This window comes from Malaclemys terrapin, chromosome 6 (assembly GCF_027887155.1).
Source record: "Malaclemys terrapin pileata isolate rMalTer1 chromosome 6, rMalTer1.hap1, whole genome shotgun sequence".
In the NCBI taxonomy this organism is placed as follows: Eukaryota; Metazoa; Chordata; order Testudines; family Emydidae; genus Malaclemys; species Malaclemys terrapin.
Window position 1 is genome coordinate 110,988,404 of NC_071510.1, and position 10,223 is coordinate 110,998,626.

The window sequence follows — 10,223 nt, forward strand, 5'->3', positions numbered from 1 at the left end:
AATTATCTTCGAAAAGTCACCAAAGATGGGAGAGATTCCAGAGGACTGGAAGAGGGCAAATATAGTGTCAACCTATAAAAAGTGAAATAAGGACAATTTGGGGAATTACAGATGAGTCAACTTAACTTCAGTAGCCGGAAAGAGAATGGAGCAAATAAGTAAGCAATCAGTTTACAACTCCTAGAAGATAATAAAGTGATAAGTAACAGTCAGCATGGATTTGTCAAGAACAAATTGTGTCAAACCAACCTAATAGCTTTTTTTGACAAGCCTTGTGAATAGGGCGCTAACAAGCCTTGTGGGTAGGGGGAAGCGGTAGATGTAGTATATCTTGACTTTAGTAAGGCTTTTGATACTGTCTCACATGACCTTCTCGTAAAAAAACTAGGAAAATACAACCTAGATGGAGCTACTATAAGGTGGGTGCATAATTGGTTGGAAAACTGTTCCCAGAGAGTAGTTATCAGTGGTTCACAATTAAACTGGAAGGGCATATCAAGTGGGTCCCACAAGAATCGGACCTGGATCTGGTTCTTTTAAATATTGTCATCAATGATTTAGATAATGGCATAGAGAGTACACTTATAAAGTTTGCGGACGATGCCAAGCTGGGAGGGGTTGCAAGTGCTTTGGAGGATGGGATTAAAATTCAAAATGATCTGGACAAACTGGAGAAATCGTCTGAAGTAAATAGGATGAAATTCAATAAGGTTAAATGCAAAGTACTCCACTTAGGAAGGAACAATCAGTTGCACACATACAAAATGGGAAATGACTGCCTAGGAAAGAGTAGTGCGGAAAGGGATCTGGGGGTCATAATGGATCACAAGCTAAATATGAATCAACAGTGTAACACTATTGCAAAAAAGGCAAACATCAGTCTGGGATGTATTAGCAGCAGTGTTGTAAACAAGACGAGAAGTAATTCTTCTGCTCTACTCTGTGCTGATTAGGCCTCAACTGGAGTATTGTGTCCAATTCTGGGTGCAACATTTCAGGAAAGATGGGGACAAATTGGAGAAAGTCCAGAGAAGAGCATCAAAAATTATTAAAGGTCTAGAAAACATGACCTATGCGGGAAAATTGAAAAAAATGGGTTTGTTTAGTCTGGAGAAGAAAAGACTGAGGGGGACGGGATAACAGTTTTCAAGTACATAAAAATTTGTTACAAGGAGGAGGGTGAAAAATTGTTCTCCTTAACCTCTGAGGATAGGACAAGAAGCAGTGGGCTTAAATTGCAGCAAGGGTGATTTAGGTTGGACATTAGGAAAAACTTCTTAACTGTCAGGGTAATTAAGCACTGAAATAAATTGTCAAAGGAGGTTGTAGAATCTGTTATTGGAGACTTTTAAGAGCAGGTTAGACAAACACCTGTCAGGGCTGGTCTATAATACTTAGTCCTCCCTTGAGTGCAGGGGACTGGACTAGATCTCTACAGGTCCCTTTCAGTCCTACACTTCTATGATTCTAGGATATATGTCCACAAGGAAAACTTACTGTTGCCTGCGTCAGTGCATGTTCAGTACATCTTGTGGGGCTCAAACAAAGCACCCATTTATCAAATGAACAGATTAAAGACCCCATTTATGTTTTGGAAAAGACAAAAAATGGTACAAATGTGCCTTTATAATGTACTTTGTGCATGGTCACAGCCAGACCCTTGCATCTTTTACAACACTCCCAATTTGAAACTACAAAATGTAAAGGTGGTATTTTTTTTTAACGTTACACACACCAGGGGGCTTATCCATAGGTGCTGTAAACTGACAGTATGCACCAGCAGAGGACTTGCCCCTAAGTGCTTCTAACTTTGACATTTGGGGACTGATTCTGCACCAATTGACGCTAGGGGGAGGAGGGTCAGGGACTTAATTCATCCATTAGAGTGAATGGCAAGAATTAAATATCAGACCTGGCATATATTCCCTGGACGTATAGGGCCAGATTTTAAGAAAAGTGCATATGGGATTGTGTTCACAGAAATTATTTGTATGTATATCCACAGTTATGCAGCAGTTACACTAATGTGCATGCAAATATAGTTATACAACTATTTGATCATCTGCATGTGTAATTACCACAATTAGGCATACAACTTCTTGCATATCTTTGAGTGTACAACTGCACTTTGTTGAAAAATCAAAACCATAGTTCTTCTGATATATTGTGTTGAAAGGAAGTAAAAGGGTATATTTCCAAAAATGGCCTGGTTTTGTGCCTTAAAAACTTCCATGCACAAAGAAATAATAGAATATATATACAGTAAGAGTCTATTTTTTAAAGGTATTTAGGTACCTAAAGATTCAGACAGATGCCTAGTGGGATTTTCAAAAGCAGTTTCAATGGGAGTTAGGCACTTGTTAGTATTTTCAAAAGGGTGTTAGCAGGTTAAGTGCCTATCTGCATCTTCAGAAGCCTAACTTTGGAAATCCTGGACTTAAATCCCTCTTGTTCATGAAAATTGAATGCAAATTTCCTTTGTATGTGAACATTGTGTCATTTGTGTGCAAAAGCAATATTGTGCAAAAACTGCATATACAACAGGGGCTGGTTTGAGGCCCTTTTGAATAATTAGCCCTGAAACCCAGTGGGCTCATAGGTGTAATGTTAAAAATATTAGACTCCGTTTCTAAAATTTCATTCTGGAGGTTTATGGGAGGAAGTGGGTTTAGTACCTTACTTTGATGTATGAATAATATAAAGAAACTCTTGATAAGGGCTTGAGGTGGGCACACATGGAAAACCATGGCTGATGCACAAGCAATTTAATATACCCCTTAGATATCATTTAAATCTCTTTTCCAGTTTTCCTTAAGATCCTTAGGGCTGGATCCAGTGTTAATTACACAGATAATACTTCCAGTGATATCATAAACACACTAATCTATCTCATGTAGATGTTGTGAGGAGTTAATTAGATAGTATCTGGCTTCAATGGGAGTTTTGACTGCATAAAGAGGCAGATCCAATGTGCAGATCCCACAGAAAGTGGCCCCCACGTCTGGTATAAGAAAGTAATTTGGCTCTGATCAATGCAAAAAGAGTAATCTGGCATAGTTCCCGTGCCACTATACAAGAACGTCCTAATCGTTTAGTTCACAAATTGTCAAAAAAGAAAATGTTTGTGTCTGCGTGCCTTGAGAATGCCTGTTAATTTTTACACAGAATTCTTGGACTAGGGCAAAATGCTTCAAGGCAAACGACTTTAAACTTTTACCAGGATTTCAGATTCTGTCACTTCTCAAATCTCAACAGAAACCCAGTTGTCCCCTATAGGGATTCTTTGAAAGAGAAGTCCTATTATCTTGTTATTGAGGGAGGATTTCTTACTCTATTCCTCTCCTTTCATGCAGAAAGAAATACAGAATAACTATTGAGAGACGAAGTCAACAGGAAGAATGTAATGTGGGCAAGCATCGGCAGTTACGTGAAGACTCCATTAGATCTCATTTTTCTGCTGCGTAAAGAAGAAAAAAATCCCATTCTTCCTGAAAAAAAACTTTAGGGAAATGGACAAAACCAAAGACATCAGTGTAAAAGAAGAGGCTCTTGAAGAACTCATTCTTTAAGCAGTAGAGTCATTTTGTCTTAATTTTTTTCAGAAACTCAGGAATGATTTACTAATCACATTATGCCACATGGCCTTTCATCTCGTGGGGAAAAAAAAAGATAGTTTCACATTGTAAGACGTTAGTGTTTTGAGAGGGTATTTTCTAAGACATTTATTGAGGGAAGCAGTTTTGTGCTTAGGGCTGGGAATGCTTCTTCCTGACCCCTTCTTTTTAACTCCTAGTGCTTCCTTTCTTAGCTGCATCACAAGCAAGGATATCAAAATGTGGTTTCAATGCTGCTTTGCCATTAAAATAAAAACGTCTTCATTATGGGCTTCCTGCATTATTGAAACCAATGGGCCACTTTGCCATGGACCTCAGTGGGTGCAGGATTAGACTGCTAGAGTTTAATCTCAGGAGTTGGCACTTGGGATGTAAATAACTATCGAGAAAGTAAAGAGGGTGGAAACACTCAAGTCATTTTTTCATTGCACGTACCGTATCAAAATCAAGACAGGGTATACAGAGACTGCATCTCTTCTCACTTATACTAGTGTAAGTCCAGAGTAGCTCCATTGCAGTCAATGGAGTTTCACTGGTATGAAACATAAGCAAGCGGAGAAGCAGAACCCTAGAGTGGATTTGCTTTTTCTTCAGCCTGACATATGCTTTTATATTATGCCAAAACATCCCAGAAGAGTTATCTTTCACTCTCTCCATCATCACCGCCTCTTAGAAAGGCTAGTGCAGTATCTAAAGAGCTGGCTTCTGCTCCCATTGAAGTCAACGGCAGAAGTCCCCCTGATTTCAGTGAGAGGAGGGTACGATCCAGACTCTGTAAATATTAATGATAGGGGAGTGTTTGTACAGTAACGGTAATTCAAAAGATTTTTTTTATAAAAATGACATTCCATGCTAGCATTTTATTTTTAGGTATCTTTATCTTGTATTTTTCTATTAGAAAATGTCTATTTTTGCTTTGGTAAGATTAAAGTCAAGGTGAGAAGGTTTGAAGAAATATTTTTACAGTGTGAATAATGTGCACAGGAAGTCATTAATGTAAATAAAAGTTATTTTGGTTTATGAATATTAACCAGATTTTTTTTCCCTCACTCTTCCCCAAGCATGTGCAGAATGCAAATAATTAATTAGCTAAACTAAAATGCAATTAATTAGTTGTAAAATTGCCAAAAAATATTCAGATTGCAAATTTAGGCCCTAATCCTGCAGACACTTAACTTTACAGACATTCAAGTCAGTGAGACTGACTACTTACATGGGGAAAGTAAAGCGTCTGCAGGATTGGGGCTTTAAGATGCTGCTGTGGGGCCTGATCCAGATCCTGCTGCCATTGATATCTCTAGTAATTATCTCATTAATTTTATCATGGACTTCAATTGGAGCAGGATTGGCTCTGTTAAAAGTAGGTTATTTTATACTGTATATAGAAAAGTTCTTAACACTTTCTAGTCAGGAAATGTAGGTATTATTTAGAATGCCTGATTTGGAGAGTAACAGCTCTAAGAGTATTGTCTGAGAGAGCGAGAAAAATTACCAAGTTTGTGAATCCTTTGGTTTATCCTGGCAATTTTTCATATTAAGAAAACTTTTCTTTAACAGAGCCCTTAAAACTAGTCCCTAAGGCAGTGGTCCCCAAACTGTGGGCATACCCCCGGGGTGTGTGTGTGCAGAGGAACGTCTGGGGGCAGCACAGCGGGGCCCAGGCCAGCCCCTACCAGGAGGTGGGGAAGGAGCTCCATCCAGCCCCGCTCTGCCCCCAGTTCCGCTCCAGCCCCAGCTCCTGGCCACAGCTGACGCCCTGACTCCACTCCTGGCCCTGGCCACAGCTCTGCTCCTGCCCCCACTCTCAGCCGCTGGGCCCGGCTCCTGGCCCCAGCTGCGGTCCCCAGCCTGGCCACAACTCCGCTCCCGGGGTGGGCGCAGACACATTATATTACTGGTAAGGGGGAGGGTGCGAGAGGAAAAGTTTGGGGACCACTGCTCTAAGGGCCAGATTCTGCCATCATTTATACTAGTGTAAATCCAGAGAAAGTGCACCGAAGTAGCTTACAGTAAACAGAGCAGAATTTGGCCTGATTTGTTTTATTACAGCTTTCTATTTTTTCAGTGTGTGGACAGATTTTGCTGGTGTGTTTCATCTACTTTTTTCTAAAACACGTATCTGGACATGCGGTTTACTGCCTGCATTTGTGAAGTTCTGTCTGATTCCTCAGGCATCGAGGCAGGGGCCCATTCTTGGAGCTGCTCTAGAGTAGATCAAAGCAGCTGGAAATGGTGGATTTGAGACCTTAAGGATTCCCTCTCATTGGGTAGCACAGAGTAAGGTAGAGGCTCTAATATGCCCCATTTCACAGCCTAGGTCTGCAGTGTGTGTCTGTTGAAAAAGTGACATGGCCTATGCACCACTACAGCCACTAGAATGGCCCCTGTCAAGCCATGAACCACTGCGCTTGGCATAGGTTAGAGCAGAATTCACATTGCTCTAGAGCTGGCGGAAAAAAGTTGATCAATTTTTTGGAAAATTTCTAAAATGTTTTAGTTGAAACGGCTTTTGAAAGTGTTAGCCAAAAATTTTACTGGTTTCAAAATCATTTTGATTTGTTTTTCACTTTTGGAAATATTCCATTTGTTTTTTTCCCCTCTCCTTTTCTGTTTTGCTACTGAAAATAGGGGAAGGAAAAAAGCAAAAAATAAAAACCACAATGTTTTTGTTGTAAACCAAGGGCAGTTTAAAATATTTTTTCACATTTGGTTTGCTGTGACGTACATGGGAGGCTGGTCTGCCCCCCCCCACCCAAGCTGCCTCACAGATCAGAAACACAAAAGGTGGGCTCAAGCTGCGTTTGTCCTCATCACCTGGTCCTGTGCCAAGCACAGTTAAGTCCAGGTAGAGGATCTGGGATAATTAACAGGACAATTTTTGATCACATGATCTTGTTTCAGCGAAATGGAATTGAGGAGAAAACAGAAAACGGTAATTAGAGAGTCACTGTGAGGCTGAAAAAAAAAAAATCATGCAGCCCTGCTTTGAATCGCAATCCTAGATAGCATTGCCCAGGAAGTCTCACCAGCTGGGGCTCCTGTGGAGGACTGGCCACAGCTTAAAGCACCACAACCTACTTTATTCACTTCCAGAGGAGGCACCATAACATTGGGAGCATAGCAGACTGTTGGAGGAATGCATGGAGCCTGTTTAGCTATTTTTTAAAAATCTCTGTTAGTAACAACACCCTTAGATTATTAAAAGTGAACAATTTTTTAACATTACTTTTTACCATTGACATGGTTTGTTTACTTTTTACATTTTCCTTAATTAGGACAAGGAAAATAGACTAGTCAGTCTCCCTATCTGGTTCTCCTGCAGTAGCTCAGTGCTTAGGCTTCAAATACTGCAGGGCAATGTTTAAATTCAAACAAAAACATTGATTTTCAAATAAGTTTTTAAAGAATTCTTTGGATCTAAGGGGCTATAAAAGTAAATAAAATGTATTGTAAAATGTGGGTTTCACAGAAGCTTGTTTAACCAAAACCTATGTTTGTGGCTATGCATATTTCACACACATTCATATAACAACAACAAATCAACATATAAAGGCCACAAATGAGCCCAGCACTTTAGCACACAAACTTAAGCACATCCATAAGTGTTAAAGCGATATAGTTAATAGAGGACTCATACATTTTTTTTTTTTTTTTTTTTTGATAGCAGTTAAAGATGTTGGGGAAAGCTCTGCCTTCAGATATATGCCTAACGCTCATTGGCTGTCTGAATATCTGCAGGCAGAGTTTAGGAGTACAGGGGCTTTTGTTTAAATGACATTTCACATGAGAAAGTTGAAGTATTTGCACTGTGCACATCTCTGTTTATAGAAATATTAGGCAGAAAGGAGTTTAAATGGTGTGTGGTCTTATTTTCAGACATCTTCGCATACGGAATGAGAATGATCCCGTAGACCATATGCAGGCCAAATTTCTGTTGAAGTCAATAGAAATGTTGCCAGTGAAAGATTTCAGGACTGGACCATCTGAAGGGATTAACAAGTAGTGCCATGGGCTATGAGAGTGTTCTCTCCTCTTGGGAATCACAAGAAACCTATGCACTTCTTTTTGGCCTTAATTCAGTCTTAAATTTAGCATGTATGTGAAATGGAGACCATCCCTTTATATTTTACCCAGGTGGGTTAAAGGGGAGGCGGGTTTGGTGTTTTACAAGGATATTATTGGCTTTTCATCAGGAATATAATATTGCCATGACTTGGAGACTGTCTTGGATTAGTGTTTAATTATGAAATAACTGTGTAGATATATTTTTTTTTAATCTAGAATTGCTTCTTCCAGAATGCACATTTCAAAATGCCTCTGACTGGTGTACACCACATTTAGACCCTACAAAAATGACTTAAAAGGTGCTGGACTAGAGTTCATTCAAAATTTCTCATTAACCACTAATGTTAATATTCTGCATCGATGGCAAAATACTCTGAAGAATCTGACACTGTTAAAGTTTATATGTTAAACTACAGCACAGATGTCTTTCGTGGATTCATTAGGTGCTGAAACTTCAGAAGGTTAAGAATCCTGACTGTGTAAACTGTTGCTTGGTGTTTCTGTTGTGTGAATGTTCCTACCAGACACTTGAGCAAGCAGAGGAAATGTACCTAATAGGGGATTTAAAAAAATCTTGTTTTAATTGTTAATTTCTTAATCTAAGCTGATCCGCACAAGGAATAACTGCACAATTCTCACACCGAAGTCTGTGACCATGGGTTTTACAAACATTAGGCCAGATCATCAGCTGACATTTATTGGCACAGCTACATTGACTTCAGTAGAGTTGCACTGATATTTACCAGCTGAAGATCTGGTTCATTTCTTTGACACCTTATCCCCTATGACCCACATGCATGGATGTTTCTCCATATAGTGTAGGAGGCGCCACTAAAAAAGCCAATGTAACAGTTACCACACAGTGGTATACGAGATCATTAAAGTTTTTCTTTGTATTTAGTACATATCTGGGGTGACTGTGAGGTAATGATTGGCAAGTGTTGACTGTTTCATGGCTTCTACTGTAGCAAAGAATTCAAGGAGTGGAAAGGTCTGTTGGGAATAGAGAATTAATACCTGCACAGTTGAGTTGAGGGAGAAAAGAAAGAGAAACTCAGGGACTGATTGTACGCCCATTGATGTGCTACTGACTTCAATGAGAGCAGGATCAAGCTCTTGCTTTCTGCACAGGATGCGGTCTATATTATTTTATACTTAAGCTCAGAGGACCGGCCCAAGGACTATTCACCAATTAAATCCCACTTAAGACCTCAAAATATGGCTTAAATTGAATTTAAGTGGCACATAGGACTTGGGCTGACCCTCTGCCCAGGGGTGACTCTCACCTCTAAAACTAAGTGCTTACCTAAATAAGAGTGTTTATTTTATTGATCATGTCTAAAAATATAAAGCCCCAGGCATTGGGGCAGAATGCGGAGGGGAAGGTGATGGGATGGATTTGCTTTGTTCCTTGTGCCTAGTATGTAATTATCACGAAACCAAGAAGACTCAGGATAGAGACTGTGGAAGTTAACTTTGTCCCCTTTTTTGGGGTGATACTATTCATTATCAATGTAAAAATACTGGACAACACAGAAATGTAGTATCGGTCTAGTAGAAAACGAATGGAAAGCTGCACAGTATATTGTACTGATGTAAGTAGAACTATATGCATATAATGTGATTTTATTTATTGTTGTTTTTGTGTCAAGGAGAACGTGTATTCATGACTGTGGATATAACCTCTGTTTTATGTGTGTAATGTATTTCTTTCTTTTACAAGTTGGTCATTTAAAACATCTACATTCGTCAGTGCCCACTGATTTTAATTGTGTACATTTTTTGTAAACACATCAAGAAGGCAAGAATGTCACATATCCAGATTATAACAAAATGTTCCCATTAAAGAAATAGAAATCTGATAGTGTACATTTTCCTGCTCTGGTCTCATCACCTGTTGATTTTATTGTTGGTCTCTAATGTTTGGCGCCATCAGAGTATAGTGTGTTACTGATAAAAAGATTCTTCTGATTTTACTTTTAACACATCTAATGAAACCTTGATTTTAATAATGACTAGGGCTTATCAAAGGTGAAGTATTAAATAAATCCAGTAATTGATTACACTGGGAGTCATTTTAATTGACTCAGAAGAAAGATACCACAACTGTTTCAAAGTCCAAAAAAGGCTTTGAAAAATAAATGTAAAATGATACATTTCTTGGATTCTCCAATGAGATATAAAATAGAGACCTGCTTATTTAAATCAACTGGCTATTAAACCTCTATGTGCAAATTCTTGCAGTCGGGCAAAACTTCCACTGAAGAATTTTTCCCAAGAATGGATTGCAGGATATGTATCGAATCTCTTACATTAGTGACTGTATCACTCTGACTAAAATTTCTGGGATTTTAAAATACAGTCATCAGGACATCCTGTGTCACTCCTGGTCTACAGCCTTTTATAAACATACATTTGTATGTTGCATCAATGTTATGGTGCAATCCAAATTTAAGGCCAATTCTTGAAACCATACCAGTCTTTGATAACCTAAAACAACTTGAATATGAGGAGTCAACATCTAATCCATGTTCACATCAAAAT

General features: G+C 39.0%; 1 protein-coding gene across 2 annotated transcripts in view; it reads left to right on the forward strand.

The window, feature by feature from the left end:
• Positions 1-9,548, forward strand: part of NPR3 (natriuretic peptide receptor 3) — a 60,039-nt gene extending 50,491 nt beyond the window's left edge. For both annotated transcript variants that reach the window (XM_054031644.1, XM_054031645.1), the window contains exon 8: positions 3,354-9,548. In XM_054031644.1, the coding sequence (XP_053887619.1) occupies positions 3,354-3,465 (112 nt within the window). In that variant the 3' untranslated portion in view covers positions 3,466-9,548. The remainder of the gene's footprint in view (positions 1-3,353) is intronic.
• Positions 9,549-10,223: the final 675 nt, after the last annotated feature.